At 46.3% G+C, this 15,955-nt stretch overlaps 1 protein-coding gene and 1 long non-coding RNA gene across 4 annotated transcripts in view; one reads left to right on the top strand and one right to left on the bottom strand.

Moving 5' to 3' along the window:
- BMP2 (bone morphogenetic protein 2) overlaps nt 1-14,610 on the bottom strand; it is a 67,473-nt gene extending 52,863 nt beyond the window's left edge. Inside the window, exons 1-4 of one of the 3 annotated variants that reach the window (XM_085053967.1) lie at nt 14,472-14,610; nt 13,347-13,705; nt 10,820-11,057; nt 6,080-6,902 (exon numbers count right to left, since the gene is read on the bottom strand). In XM_085053967.1, coding sequence (XP_084910093.1) covers nt 6,899-6,902; nt 10,820-11,057; nt 13,347-13,698 — 594 coding nt within the window. In that variant the 5' untranslated portion in view covers nt 13,699-13,705; nt 14,472-14,610 and the 3' untranslated portion in view covers nt 6,080-6,898. Of the gene's footprint in view, nt 1-6,079; nt 6,903-9,391; nt 11,058-13,346; nt 13,706-14,471 lie in introns of those variants that run through there. The other 2 variants (XM_085053966.1, XM_085053964.1) reach the window with 2 other exon arrangements.
- Nucleotides 13,574-14,732, top strand: LOC146438831 (uncharacterized). Its single transcript, XR_014850505.1, has 2 exons — nt 13,574-13,656; nt 14,391-14,732. It is a non-coding gene; the product is annotated as an uncharacterized LOC146438831 (long non-coding RNA).
- Nucleotides 14,733-15,955: the final 1,223 nt, after the last annotated feature.

Below are 15,955 nucleotides of genomic sequence, written 5' to 3'. Positions count from 1 at the left end.
TGCCTAGCACACAAAACTGACATGACTAAAGAGTAGCAAAAAAATGCAAAATCTGAAGTAACCTTTAATCTCTTCGGTTAAAAAGAAAAAAATGCAACCACTTACTAATGGAATGTTAAGATTGTGCATTAAACCCACAAAAGTCAGAAAATGAAGGAATTAAAGACTCCCTTGGCTCTTTTAACCCTTCCCTCTGCCTGTGTGCATTGCAGGCTTTTCATTACACAGTCACATAACAGTGGGCAAAGGGACAGAACCATAGGTGATGTTAAACGGGGAGCATGGCTTGTTATGAAGTCCAGAAATGGAAATGTTAGTAACTACTCATTGTGTCTTGTAAAAGTTTAATGCTCTGTATTAAAGAATGGCAGGATACTAAAGAAACAGCAAGATCTTGTTATGGAACAAAATGAAATCCTGAAGAAATGAGCTGTTACTCAGTGAATATTTCGGGTGCAGTTTACTTGCAGTAGTATTTATCACCCATGAACCAAAATGAATGTAATAGATTACAGTAAGGAACTCTCCCCCAGTTCCAGCCCACATGGAATGGACTGTTTGTCCTGGACAAAGCACCCATGCCTGAATTTAAGCCCCTCAATATATCCCCCCCACCCACCAGGCTTACAAGCTCTGTAGCTGCCACATTCCGAGCAGCTGCACACTTCCCAATCCCTAATGCACACATCCTCCTCATAAGCAAGGGAATATTATTATCCTGAGTTTACAAATGAGAATCCTAGGCACAGAGAGATTAAAGCTGAGCATTTCAAAGCATCCCAGTTAATTAAAATGACTGGAAAATGGGTGTCCAAATTGTTTGGATACCTTTGAAGTCTCAGAATAATTATATTGCTCAAGGTCACACAGGCAGTTTATGGCTGACCCACAACTTGAACCCAGATTTCCAGCGTCCCCCTCCAGCACCTTAATCACAAAGCCATCTTTGCTTTCCAGTTTAATACTGGCCAGACCTGGCCCTCATGCAAACTGGTTACCAAGGGATGAAAACCTGTCATTATGCCACATAATGGAGCTATCTACCTCTAGCCTACAGGATAAACAGCAGTGCGTTTAGGCATCTCCAAATTCTTTAAGGTACATATCGTTACAAAACACTCAAGAGGCAGGAAGAACTGTTTGAGAATTAGCACAGAGGGACAGCAAGGGACATTTCCAACTCCAGCTCCACAGCTGAGTAGTTTGCTGTCTCTCCTGTCCTTAAGTCTGGTGGCACCACTGCTACACTCCTCTTTTTTCCTGATGCGGTATTTGACTGTTATGCAGCATTTCCTGTTAAGTTTTACCCACAGAAGACATATCACCCTTGCTCTGAATTCCACTACCTTTCGTGACCCACTTGACACTCCAGCACCAGTGATGCTGTTTCTTGCCATCCAGGTTGCTAGACTACAGCACAAAATAAACCATTAAAGTTATTCAGAGTAGCACAGAGACGTCAGCAGTACAGGATATGGTGGAGGAGTCTTATCCCAAAGGAAAAATTCAGAAAGGACTTGTTGGAGGGACCTCCACACCACAACCATTCTACGCAGCACTGCCAGACATTTCACTGAATGACACCCACTGGCCTTTCCCATGCCTCTGGGGTCCTTGATGAGGGCTGTACTTCACAAACCAGTTTTGATATCCATTGAAGACCTTGATCTCCATTTCTCCTCAGTATACACTCCAACTACATTTAGAGCCGCAAGTCAGAAAGCTGCATTTTCCAAATGCTGATTCCTATCGTTGGCACAAAGTCCTCAGGCCTCAGTAGGAACAGGATGCAGACATGAAGCAAAACCTCCCAGATAGCATTTGGTCTTGGGTTCTCCCCAGACACACCAACACCCTCCAGGATGTGGAATGCAATGGAAGACAGAGATCAGTATAAAATACACACACACACACACACACACACACTCCTAACATGCTGATTTTTTATCATGGAGGTCGCTAATTTCCCATGCTAAGAACAACTTTTGTAACTGAAATTAATTTTGCGTCTCATTCTGAGTGCATCAAAGAGTAGACAGCCTTTTAAAAGGAGTCAAGATCACCTCAGCTGTGCTTTTGTTATCTAGCCCAAGGTTAAGGATTTGGCCTTGGGCTAACAATTGGCTCAGAAAACCAGGATCATGTAATGAGAGTTCCGGGAAGAAAGAAGAACCAAAGCTTGGTAAAGGCACACTCTTTGAAGTGGCCCAGTACTTGACTGTCTTTTTTTCCCCCTCTCCTCCCCGCAGATGAATGAGGTAAAGACGAGAGGAACAGAGCATGAAACCCTGAAGGAAGTATTCACACAGGAGAGGAGCTGCAAAGACCTTCCCAGACACTCAGGCTCACAGAGAAAGGCCTGACAACAAACCTTGCTCACCACTTAGATGGGAAAGTAGGAAGTAACTACTGACTGGCTCAGGTCTCAAGAAGAGAAAGGTCTTGCAAAGGGCAACACCATGTTTATTTTCTTTGCTATGAAACAAAAGCTAAGCTGCTTCTATTTGAAAATTAAATGCAATCCTCAAAAATAGCGTCAGACCCTGCAGCAGCCCCGAGCTGCAACAGCTACTGGCCAGCAGCATGGCCTGCTGTTTGCAGGAGCTGTTTGCAAAGTACTGATTTTTTTTTTTAATTGATTTCTGTTGGTTGGGTTTGTTTATTTTTCTTAGAACTTGCACACAGGAGAGTCACAGACCACTTTCTCCACCTTTTGCTGCTCACAAAAGCCAGGAGGCTCCACCCACACACCCAACACCATTTTCCCAGGGTTTGATCCCTCTCTCCAAGGAACTGGCAGTGGGCACGAACCAGTAACCCGGCAGGTGTGCAGGAGCTCTCTCTAAATGACTCTGCCCTCTAGGGTACATTTGGGTTATATTTTCAAAGACGAAAATCTTTTCATCTGCAAACCTGGGAGACTTCTTTGCCCAGCGCGTCAAGAAGTAGTTAACTATGTCTAAAACAAAAAATAACACAAAAGGAAAAAAATATAATCACCAGACCAGGAAATACGAAATAATTAGTCTTTGATCCTCCCCTCAGTAATAACATCTAGAGAACATGGGCTACTGCTAATCCTAAACAACCAAAAATGTTGATGGACTTTAAAAGTACTGGTGGTTAAGCAAAGGAGAACTTCAATTCCATTTCCTTCTGATCTTTGAGTCTCAAGGTGCCATTCTGAGGTCTCTCCCCAAAGAACATGGAGAAATTTTAAGAATCTCAGGCTCCATGGTATCCTCATGAGTTTCCAGCAAGGGAAACTTTAAAGCACCCCTGCTGTCAGTCTGTACGCTGAAAGCAGTAAAATGACAACATATTTGTCATTTGAACAACAGGAATAAAAGAGTTACAATAATACCAGGGTTTTGCAGAACAAAACTATTCATTTTGTCACTTAAACCTATTAAGCCCATTTCCATTTACAATGCCAGGGCTAGGAAAACATATTCTGCGTGCATTAAGACTTGGTCCAATAGCAACAGATTGTGACATCAAAGCTGCCTTCATTCTACCATTATGTGTCAACTAGAAAATCAGGATTCTTCATGAAAATGGACCAAAAAAGCTGGGATCAAACTGAGAGATTGCTTTTAAGTAAAAGGTTTTTTCATTCAAAAGAAGAGAGAAAATGCAAGCAGGAGAAAAAGTTGTGTTAGAATTGCCCTTAAAATAGAATAATTTAACACAACAGCCAGAATGATGCGTATAAGAAATCATACAAACCCTGTCTCTCTTCCTAATTCCTAAGGAGTCAGTAACTTCTTTGGTCTACAAAATCCCATATGGAGTTATCAGTAACTCATGAGAAAAAATGCAAAAGTCAAGTTTATCATGAACAAAATCTTTGTTTCTGGCTGTAAAGCAGAGGCAGCCACAGGCAGATAGCCCTTCCCCCTCCCTCCTCCCATAACCACTGGCCTTGCAATTAAGCCTCAATATGCCTGTAAGTATATTATTGATGTGGAAACAGCTATTTCCATCATGCCACAGACATTCTATACTTTTGAAGTCTGTGGTTACAGAGTCATTATTCCATAAAACACTTTCCCATCGCTAAGGTGTGTAGGATGCCATAAAAAAGTGGTTTGTGCAAGTTCAAGCTACAGGAATTATGTCAATTGTTACCTTTAATACATTATTTTTTATACGTGGTCACCCTGCCTTCTGAGGATTTGCTTTAACAAAAAGGACTGGATTGTCTGAGAACCAACTCAGTAGAGCTGTGCTGATTTGCAGATCTGGTTGATATTTCCATCTTTTAATCTGCATATTGTTTCCAAGAAGATGATGATGATGATGATAGCAATAGTAGTAGTAATAAATAATAGTACTAATTTGCTGCTGTTTGTAGTGAAACTGCTGGAGTTGAAGGTTTTGTTTTAATGAGACACATGGAATGAAACAGTGTCCTGCATTGCAAGAAGTATATGTCAGTGCTCCACTGCCTTGGCATTACGAGCCAAGCCACAGTACAATACTCAATATTTTCTTGGTGATCTCCCAGAAAAACCTTCTTAATTTAATCTCTAATGGGATTATCAGCCTCATTAAATTGTAAATCTTCCACAGTCCAGCTGTTGTGGGAAACTGAACTTTCATAAATGTTATCAGTTTGCTGCTCTGATCTCTCTACCTGCAGTCCCCTTAGAAGCTTTTAACACTTCCAGCTTCAAAAGCCTCCAGGGTCCTTCCCTACTTCCCTGATTAAAACCCCTGACTTTTTTCAAACTAAACCCACACTGATCTGCTTCACCCAGACCTCACCCAGGGGCTCTGTTCTAATCTCTGTGGAGGCAGCCAAGGACATTTTGCAGAAACTCCTGCAAGAACCAACTGTTAAGAGCAAACCCACCTCTCCTGGTGAGAAGCAGGCTGCCCACTGCAAATTCCCTGTTCAGCCTCTGTTCCTCTCTCTCAGGCAACACAAGCCCAGGCAGGTATTCCAGCTGAGTGCCTTCACAGCACTATGGAAATACAGATGTAAATGAGCTCTGGCCCTCAGACTTCTGGTGAGTTATAAACACAGGCCCTGCTGTTATGGGTTGTCTCCTGCTGCACCCAGTGGGCGCAAACCTTCAGACCCTTCCCAAACTAAGATTCCTTCTGAAGGCTGGAACCAACTTGTCTCTGCAAAGGACACTGAACCAGGGCAAACCCAGTGTACCTGCTTTTCCAAGTTTCCATTTCACAAGGCTCACGAACAGAAGGTTGCTAAACCCTGGAGGGCACTGACAGGTGACAAGATTCCAAAAAGAAAGGAAACTCCACCTCAGGAAACCATTACTGCTTGTTGCAGGCAAGGCTGTCAGGAATGCAGGTGATGAAGGATTAGCACTAGAGAGACAGGAAAGTAGCACTCTTAAAATACTTTTAGACTATTTTTTGTGCCCAAGCAAGGCAAAAGTAGTAACCGTGTGTGTCTACGTTCTCACACACCTGCAAAACCTCTTTGGAAAAATAAACAAAAAAAAATTGGACTACAGCAAAGTTGTATTCTGAAGCAGCTGGGATTTTTTCCTTGTACACAGTAGTCTAATAAAACCAACCATGGTTGCTTGTGTCCAACACCCTCCTTACTGCCGTAACATGTACAGTCCACATGTCCTTTCTGAACCTTCCTTTCCTATGAAAAACAAAGTGGTTTGTGCCTCTAACAATCTTTCAAAATGCATTTTAATGCCTTTGGCTTTTTGTTATTTTCAGCAGCGTAAGTCACCTGGGAACAAGATTTGTGATTCTTCTGTTGTAAGACCACAACATATCAAGTTCTCATAACAGCAGTCTGCCCTACCAAAAGGGGTTGCCTTGATATGGAGGAGAAACTAAACATTCCACATCCATAATTAGATAAATAATACTTCAGACAAGATATGGCACCTTTAAAAGTGCCTTTTCAGGCTTGGCTTTTACTCCACTTGTTACTACAGAAACCATCTAGCAACCAAAATCTAACACAGACTACACCCAAAACAGACAAAAACAATATAGACAGAGTAGGTTTTTCCTCCCCCTTCCCCCCCTTCCCTTTGCCCCCACCTTTTTCTTTTTCTGAAAGGGTGGGTGAGTGCTAAGGAAAAGTATCTTACTGTGCAAAGGATAGGAGCATTTTGCATGCAGTTGAAACAGTAAAGCTCTGATTACAGATGGCAGCAATGAAAGCAGGAATGAGTAATGAGCAATGAGAAATGCGTAATGCAGGATGAGGATATAATTTCCACACATCGGCTAAAGAAAGGTTTACACTCTTAAGCAATAAAAACAAACCATTAAGCCAGACCTGCACTGTCAGGAAGTATAAAACAGTTCTTGAGACTCTGCAGTTACTATACAAAAGCTTTTGTTTCATAAACTTTTGTTTCCCGATCTTCATAAAACATTAACATCAAGCTGCCATATGGCCATTAGCTGCCTCCTGAAATCAATAAAAAAAATTCCCCAAAAATCAACAATTTAGGAATAACCATACAATAAAATAGCTCCATAATGGTATTCTTCTAATAGTGTAGCAAAGTGAGTCTAACATAAACGCAGTGTGGATGAGCTCCTCCTCCAAAGTTGAGAGTACAACAAATCACGTTCCTCTTGTGTGAGACCTCACCTGCCTGGAGGGGGGAGCAGGGATGTGGCCACCCAAACCCTGTACAGTCAGGGAAGGAGTCCACATCTGGCTGTGGTGAGCCCAGGGGAGCCCAGCACAGCAGCCCCTGCTCAGTGGGAATGGCCAATGCTCTCGGGAGAGCTTACCTCAACTGAAGATCCTCCTCTACATGCTGCTGACCTCAGAAGTCCAACTGAATTTTGCGCAAAAATTATCAAGCCACTTGACAAAGCTGCTACTGAGTCTCAAAAGGACAAGGAGACATGCTGATCACATTTGTGTTTAGAGAGATGCTTATCTGAAATGCACAAAGGGTGACATTATCTTTCACAATCTCTGCCTATATCGATTCTATAAGTGCCTAGAAGAAAAATGTTTAGGAGCTATTGGGTAACAAAGGCAGCTCTGCCTTCAAAATCTCGCTTTTTCTCCTAGTAAGAGGAAAAAAACCTCATTTCTCCTTGTAGACTACTATAACACTAGTAAGTACTAAAGAACTAGAATAAGTACTAGTGTGCTGTGGTAACAGCATACCCTTAGTATTTAGCATTATTTAGCAGTCATTACCATACTTTGAACAGATGCCAGAAAGACTAAACATTTCAGAAAGGCTCTCTGATCATCAACCCTATCTAAAAGAACTCAGGAACCCAACTGATCTCTAGAACTTCCTACTACTCATCTGTGAAAGTTTGCTCTGTTTCTTTTACTTTAAGCCCTAAACAAAGTCTTTAGTGCAGCTCTCTCAAGTCTCCAACCTAGAGAGTGAGGTTATGGTTAAGAATTTAAAGGTACATTACAAAAATAATTCTGCAGAAATTTACTGATGTGCTGAGCTTGACACATGCATATTTCCTCCTCAAAATCAGCATGGAACTGATGACTCTGTGGCTAACACTAAGCAGTTACAGAAATGCTTACAAGAGTGGGTCTTAATAAGTTTGCAATGATACATTGGCCTCCCACTATACTTTACTAAGGATGCAATTTCTTGTCAAGCACCAGGAGGTTTGCCTGTGCAAGGAATGTGGCACCATGCCATGAGCCAGCTCCTGCTCATGCACAGACAAGTGCTGTAGCCATTTTTTTGGCAACAAGATTAGCATCAATGTGTTCTCATGCCTTACAGAAGAAGAGAAGCAGTCACCACTCCAGTCACCACACCAGTCTCATTACACATGAAGGAGCTGTGAGACTCCAGCCTCGCAACACTGGAGCTGAGGGCCTGGTTAGAAGTGCTGTGGGCTCTTTACTGATTTCACAGGTTTGGGATCACACCTTTTATCTTATCATTAAATTTTCAGCACTTTTCAGCTTTAGCAAGCTTAGGTTTTACAGTACAGTAACACAGCTGTGACTTGACTGCACAATCACACACCACAAACACCAAATCCTCGCTGAACCTCCACTCCAGCACTGACAACCTTGTCAAAGCAACAGCCACAAACTCATCCAGCACCAGGAAAGCAAGCAAAGCAAAAGGCAAAATAAACTCCTACATACGTGACGCTTCACCCCTACAAACCAAAACAGCCACCAAAACAGCACCAGTCTGCTGAAAAAGCACCTGGAGATTGTCCACTCAGCCAACCCATAGGCTATGTATTATCAGTATTGCCAACATTAGCTACCTCCTGAAAATAAGCAGAGCCCAACTGCAGAGTGGTGGATTGTTCTCTGACAGCTGTTAAAAATACTGCTGGTACAAAAAAATACATCAGTTTTATCTCTCCACAGAACCTTACAGCCCAAGATATTTTTAAGCTCACAAGAAAAAAATAAAGGAGGCAGCCAACAGGTAATTAGTTTTTGTCTCCTGCCTTCTGTACCCACTGCTTTTTGTGATGAATAGCAGTAAAGAGCTGCTCTACAAGGAGACTTGTAAGACATCATCAAGTTAGCCTTTCTGATCAACCCATCTAGTTAGTACCTTTGCTGCAACCCAGATGATTCTGGTAAAAAAAAGGAGTTTGAGGAGGGCCAGAAGAAAGAAGAGGGGTTTGTTAACAAAACTTCAGGCTGGTAGGAGGCCCAAATCAGAGATTCCACAGCTGACTTAGAGAGGTCCCTAAAGGGCCCACTGTACACACACCTTTAGGACGCGTTGCTCCAGTTCACCAAATCCAGAACTGGACCCACAACAGAGCTCAAGGGGATGACCAAGAAGTCCATTTAAGCTCCATTCTTGCTTTCCTATTTCAGCACAACTTTCACACAACACCCCCCAGGCTCTGCCTGCTCACCCCAGGACCTGCCTGCCAGACCAGACATGGAACACACAACAGGCACAATCAGTAGCAGCTTTAATGCTGTGTTTGCCAACAGCAAATTACACTTTTGTCCCCTACATGAAGAATTTAAAAAACAGTAAGATAATGCAAGCACAAGCTGTTCTTGCAATGACTGCACAAGTGAACCACTTTTTCTTATAGACTGGACTCCTCAGAAAAAAATATCAGAATTCTATAATTTATTATCCAAAATAGATTAAAACATTTGGGAAGGAAAAAAAAAGTTTCAAACACAAAACCCTGGAAATGAAGAGAGGCTAATCTGCCAAATAGCAAAACCATCAGCAGAGGTTAGAGAAGATGCTGCATATGACAACAGCTGTATGTAGGGCAAAAATTACAGATTAATTTCACTGTAGCACTCCACAGAAATGAGCTCTCATCTGAGGTGAGGAAGTATGCAAGGCTTTTCCAACAGTTAAAGACAAGGGCTGGTACAAATTAGGTAAGTATTCCTCTTTAGCATAGATAATCACCAAAAAAAAAAAAAAAGACATTTTAGTTTTTATTATTTTATATTTGGCCAGGCCTTTTAAAGGAAGGGCTTTTAAAGGAAACATCAAACATTCACTTTTCTGTAGGTCTAGAAAGGATTCAGTCTTCCCCCACCCTCACCTCCAATAGGATTTCTATTGGCCCTTATATTCAGACTGCAAATTAGTTGGGAATAGCAGTATTTACACTACATCAGCAACGTCTGGTTCTTATCCAAATGTTCCACCTAAAGAGGATGCCAGCTCTCACGGATTGGACAGCCCACCCTGCAGCATTCCTGAGAATTGTACAATATAATCTTGAAAGTCAGCAGAGTGGATTATCCACTTTTTTCTGGACTTGAACTTGTGACCTTAGCAGTAGCACAGCAGAAAGCAAATGTGCTATGCACTTTGCCATAGTAACCTTCCATGTATTCTTTTCAACTTAAATACACACAATTGAAACAGCTACAATTTTGGAAAATTATGTACAAACCCTATATTTTTTTTCTTTTTTGATTACATATAAATACAAATTAGCTATTCTTCTAAAAAGTGGTTATAATAGTAAATAAATACAAAATAAGAATCTGACCATTATACTTCATGTGCTGGGGTTAAACCCATATAAAATGTACAACTAAAATGCATTTAAAATCTTTAAAGGAATATTTCTCTGATTAAAATATTTGTTTTCCCAACTTTTTTGTAGACATAAATATATTTTCAAAATAGTTGTGTTTTTTTTCTTTCCATTTCATTACATAAATAAAGTCTTCATTGGGAAATATTAAAGTGTCAGCTATTTTTTTTTTTGCATTTGTCTAATGTATTTGCTGCATTAGCGGCACCCACAACCCTCCACAACCATATCTTGATAGTTCTTTAATACAACTTTTTCATTTTCATCAAGGTAGAGCATGGAAATAGCACTCAGTTCTGTCGGCACACAGCAAGCCTTGGGGATTTTGGAATTTACTGAATTGACCAAAGTCTGAACAATGGCATGGTTTGTTGAGTTTAGATGATCTGCCAGTGGAAAAGGACATTCCCCATGGCAGTAAAAGGCACTATACCCTGGCGGGGCAACAATCCAGTCATTCCACCCCACATCATTGAAGTCCACATATAACGGATGCCTTTTGCAACTGTATTTGTGGCGTTTACGCTGTTTGTGTTTTGCTTGACGCTTTTCTCTTTTATGGAGCGGGTGTCCCTTGCCATCATGCCCAAACGTCACTAACAATGGCCTCAGCTGAGACCAGCTATCTTCATCCTGATGTAAAGACCTGCTAATCCTAACGTGCCTCTTGGAGGCACTGTTCTCTTTGTCCAAGTGAACCACCTCTACCACAAACCCATGATTAGGTTGTCCATGTGCAATCCACCTCAAAACAGCTGGTGTTACATCAAAACTTTCCCATTTACTTGCATTATGATGCACCAACCTGGTGTCCAAAAGTCTTGTGACAGGGTCCTTAGAGGTGGCTGTAGCTGGCTTTATAATTTCATAAATATTAATACGGTGGTCATAGCTGCTGTTGTTCTCAAAGGCTCCGTGCACCTGCTTTCGAAAAATCTGGAGTTCAGCTGAGGTGATAGACTCCTCATTAGGGATGGAAGTTAAATTAAAAAAGAAACGCCGTGCTGTTTTCCCACTTGTTTCTGGCAGTTCTTCTAAAACTTCTAGTTTGATCAAACAGTGAAAATAAAATTTAAAAAAAAAAAAAAGAAAAAAAAAAAGAGAGAGAGAAAAAAGGAAAAAATCAGAAACTGAGACAAGCAACCAAGCCCTTAAGACTGTCTACTGCTGGCAACTTTCAAATGACAGCTACCACGTGTGAAACACAAGACCTTTCAGGCAGAAAATACTGTCTTCCCTTGTTATTTTGTTTATGCAAGCCTGTATAGAATGAAGTTTAAAATGCTTCATTCATTGTTATGCCTTTGGATTGGACAGTGGTGGTCTTTGCCTTCCAGGCAGTTATCATTAGAAGCAAGAAATACACAGCATTAATACGAAATTCAATTTCATGAATGCAAAAACTCAAGCACTGCAGTTACTGGGGAATCATTAAAACTGGTGGAGGACTTTGGGTAACTATTGCAGTTCTGCTTTCTCTGAGAATACGGCTCTAACATCAATCCCTTAAACTCCATTCTGAAAACCACTACTCTGCAATTTAGGTGACTTACAAATCTTAATGTATGGATTTTTGCATCTTTAATTAGAGACTGTGAATTCAACATCCATAACGGTACTTTATGAAGCACACCCCAGTATTAACCCAAAAGAGCCATGCAGAACAGCAGGAAGATTCAACTGCTAAAATAGGGGTGGATGTTAAAGAGATAATGAAACAAAGTCACCTCCAAACAAGAAGTTTTTAAACCACCAAAACTGAACATTCAAGGAATCACTACACCCCAGACTGTTCCCACCTTTGAGTAATAACTGAATGGAGCTTCAGAGGGAGTACAGTATACCTAGGGTTGCTAAGAAGTACATTGTTGCTACAAACATTGAAGAACTTAGAAATATTTCCCAAAATAAAACCCTCTCATAGTTTTTAATTTTGGTGCTAAACATACTGAAGGGGGGGAAAAAATCCCTTTCTAAGGAGGAGCCATAACTGCTGTTAGCAATTCTTAGTTGTGTAACCATTCCCCAGTACAAATTTTTGCATAAGGTAAGGCTCAGCTTTATTGTATTTCAGGAACAGACCAGTATTTGCTAATATGTAGATATTTTGTATGATCACAAGACAAACTTCTTCTTTCAAGAAGTCACCAATGCAGTGAAAACTCAGTGAAAAATGGGAGTTACACTGATGTTCTTCCAAGTGTTGGAAAAATTATAACATTGATTTTCTAACAAAATCAGCTTTTGCTGTAAGTGTATGACTACTTCAAACTGCAGATTTTTACATCTGCTAAAACCTTAGCAGTTTTGCCCTTTCAGCTCCTCTCTCATTCAGCCCCTTGCTCACAATCCTTGGGTTTAACATGAATGACCCACAGACTGGCTTTTCCCCATTAACTGCCAGGTGGTTACTTTCCATGTAGGGAAACGTGGATGAGGAGAGGTTAGACTTCACCATTCATCTTCCTCGCGATAAGGCTCTCCACTAAACAGCACACCCACCTCCTTTTAGAAAATTAAAAACTAATTAATATGTTTTCTTGACACAGTTTCACTCTAAACGCAGGAGGAAACGGAGTTTTCATTGCTTTTGCAGCGGGGCCACTGCATCGCAGCACCGGAGAGCAGCAGCCAGGAGCAATTACAACCTGGGGAAGTGTTTCCCAAAAAAAGCACGTGAGCGACACGCGCCCCACCGGCTCCACGGGCCTGGGTAATGCCATAGGCGCTACGGGAGCCGGCAAAAGCCCCCAGCTGCTGAGTGAGGGTCCGTCGCAGAGAATCGACTGCCTCGGGGGCTGCAGGCGAGGAGGTGCCGCAGAGCTGCTGCTGGAAGCCTCGCAGGTGAGAGCCAAACGCGGTCGCGGGGCTTCGGGCAGCCTGGGCACTGCGAGCCCAGGTGGGTCTGGCTGCAGGGCTCCTCGACGGCAGCCCCCGAGGAAGTCGCGATTGATTGTCTCGTTGATCTCTCACGGGGATTAGATAAGGATTAGAAACCTCCGCCGCGGCCCGGCTCAGCCACGCATTAAGGAGCCTCCCCCGCTTTCTAGCCTCGCAGGAGAGCAGCGATCTGCAGGAACGCTTAACGCGGAGTCGCGCCGGCTTAGCGGGAAAAGCCAATAAACCGGGAGCACCCCCGAGGACGGAGGGTGCGGAAAAGGGAGTTGGCAGAGCAAGAGCTCCTCAGCAGAGCCCGTCGGGCAGCTCACCCGGCCAGGAGCCGCACTGCGCGAACCCCGCGGTACCGGCGGGAGGAATCCGCCCCCCGCTCCTCCTCCGGTCCTGCCCTCCCCTCCGCTCCCGCAGCCCGCGGAGCCCCCGCCCCCCCGTACCTTCGTGGTGGAAGCTGCGGACGGTGTTGGCGCGGCTGGCCGCCCGCTCCAGCGGGAAGCCCAGCGCCGCCGGCTGTCCCAGCTGCTGCCCCGCGTGCAGGCGGTAGAGGTCCAGCATGTAGGGCGGGATGACGACGTCCTTGCCGGGGCTGGGCCGCCGCTTCAGCCCGAACATGTGGAGCAGGCGCAGCTCGAACTCGCTGAGCAGGTCCTCGGGGCGCTGCGCGGCCGAGGCGGCGCGGCCCGGCTCGCTGAAGCGCCGCCGACCCACCTCCGGCATGAGCCCGGCCGCGCCGCCCAGCAGCGCCTGGTACAGCAGCAGCGCCAGGAGCGAGCGGGTCACGGCAACCATGATCAACCTGCGCGGAGGAGGAGGAGGAGGCGATGGGAGCCAGTCAGCGCGGACACCGCGCCGGGGGAGGGGGGGTACCGGCGGGGATGGTCCGCCGGTGGGACTCACCCCGGCGCCGGGCCATGGCCGGCGGAGCCCCGCCGCGGACGCGCCGGCGGAGCCCTCGAGGGGCGGCTTCAGGTGCGCGGCGGCACCGAAATCCCCGTGGCAGGAGATCAAAGGAGCGAGGCGCTCCGCAACAAAGGAGCGAAGAGGTGAAGGGGAGGAGGGGACGTGGCCAGGGGCACCGCTGGGGCCGGGGCGCAGGTGTGCGCCGGGCCGGGCCTCCCGCCGCCGCGGCTGGCACTGCTCTGCTGGCAATGGAAGGGGAGGCTGCACAGCAAAACCAACTACCCGCTGCACTCCCGTCCCGACCCCCGGGATTCCCCACACACACCCTGCCGAGTCGAGCCGCGGGGGCTCGGGGCCGGCTCCGCTTCCCCTGCGGCGCGGCAGCGGCTTCCCCAGCGGAGGGAAAAGGAGGACGGTTTTCCCTCAGCGGAGTGGAAGAAGAGGAAGGAGAAAAATACATATCCTGCTACGTCCTTAGCCAAACCCACAGGATGACATTCTCCCCCGTGAAACTCTGGGCTGGATTATTATAATAGTAATAATAGTTATGATTAGTGTCCCGTCCCCCCTCTCTCTTCCAGAGCGCTAGCACCTCCGCCGTGGCCCACGGAGTCATCCTACGGAGAAGGCTTTCAGCGGATCTGCGACCGCCGGAGCTATACCTGTGTGCAGCAGCAGGGGTTGTGTCTGCAGGAGGGTGTTCTGCTCTCGGGGTGTTTTTCCCGCATCACTTGGTGTTACTCCAAACTTCGCTGCTGCTCCTCTACAGCTGCCGAGCAGAAAATAGAAGTTCCCTGAAATGCAGTCCGCCTCGGAAACAAACTTTCAGCAGCTGGTTGAGGAGGTAGAAGGCAAGTCACAGGCAGGGAAAAGGCTTCTCCTTTTTAAAAGCAGCGATCGTGAAGTTGCTTCTTCTTCTTTTTCTTCTTCTTTCTCCTCCTCCTCGCGTGTGTGTGCCTGTCCGTGAATGGGTCCCTACGTGCCTATGGAGTTAAAAGGCTCCTTTTCAAAAATGTCCTTTGCATCTCGCTCATCAAACAGATGGACATTTACCGAGACTCCCACTGTAACATCAAGATGAAGCTTGACTAGTCTCCACTCCCTTAAAAAAGAAAGGAAAAAGGAGGGAGGAGGGTAAATAACAGAGGAAAAAAAAAAGGGGGTGGGGGGCAGGGAGCCGCCCGCCGCCGTCCCGCGTGGAGCAGCCGCGCTAGGACACCGCGCCGGGATCCCCGCCGGCCCAGCACTGCACCATGGCCGGGGGTGGCCGCCCGCCGCCGCCGCCGGGGCTTTTTGTTGCGCGGCGATGTCACGACCCCGGAGGCTCGGGGGCCCGCGCCAATCACAGCCGCCCTGTGGGAGCGGGCTGCGGCCCCGCACGGCTTTTAAAGGAGACGCCGCCTCCCTCCCTCGCTCTTTCCCTCCCTCCCTCCCCGTCCGCTCCCTCCCTCGCTGCGGCTGCCGCCCGCGCCCGGGTCGCAGTGCCGCCGGAGCGAGGGATGGGGCAGGCGGCTGTCCCGTTAAACTGTGGTACCGGCGGCTGATCCGATGCGGGAAGACCCCCCAGCCTCCCCAGTCTTGCGTCCCGCTCCGGGTGGCAGTGGCGGAGCGGGACGCGGGACCGGTCCGGGTCGAACAATGACCGATTGTACAGCCCGAGCGCTCCGCCGCCGCAAATCGGATTTGCGCCGTGCCCCGGACTGCCGGGGTAGTAAGGTGCGAAGGTCACGTAAGGTGCCGGTAGAATCCCGGTGGTTTAGAACTACTTAAAAATACATGTATGTAGTTATTTATTTTTCTCCCCCCTCCAAAGTGTGGAGCCCGCTGCCCAAGCCGGGGGCGAGAGCTGGAAATCTGGGGCTTTCCCTCGCTCTCCGAAAGAGAGGCGCTCGGACTCGGGAGGAGTCTCCTCCCGCAGCGCTGCTGCGGCATATCCGATGCGGGCTCAGCCCCGTGCGGGCGGCAGAGGGGTTGGGCTGGGTGGTTTTTTTTTTGTTTAGATGTGGCTGCCCTCCAGTGGTGGAACGGCGATGGATCGCCGGTCCCGAAACGGCAACCCCGGCGCGAACCGCCCGCCCGGGGCCCCTCGCCACCTCCCCGCACCTGCCCCGTGGCCCGCCCGTGCCCATGCCGGTGCTCCCCGAGC

The sequence above is a fragment of the Lichenostomus cassidix genome, chromosome 3 (assembly GCF_008360975.1).
Source record: "Lichenostomus cassidix isolate B80296 chromosome 3, HeHo_3.0, whole genome shotgun sequence".
Taxonomy (NCBI): domain Eukaryota; kingdom Metazoa; phylum Chordata; class Aves; order Passeriformes; family Meliphagidae; genus Lichenostomus; species Lichenostomus cassidix.
This window is presented reverse-complemented; position numbering and strand designations above follow the sequence as displayed.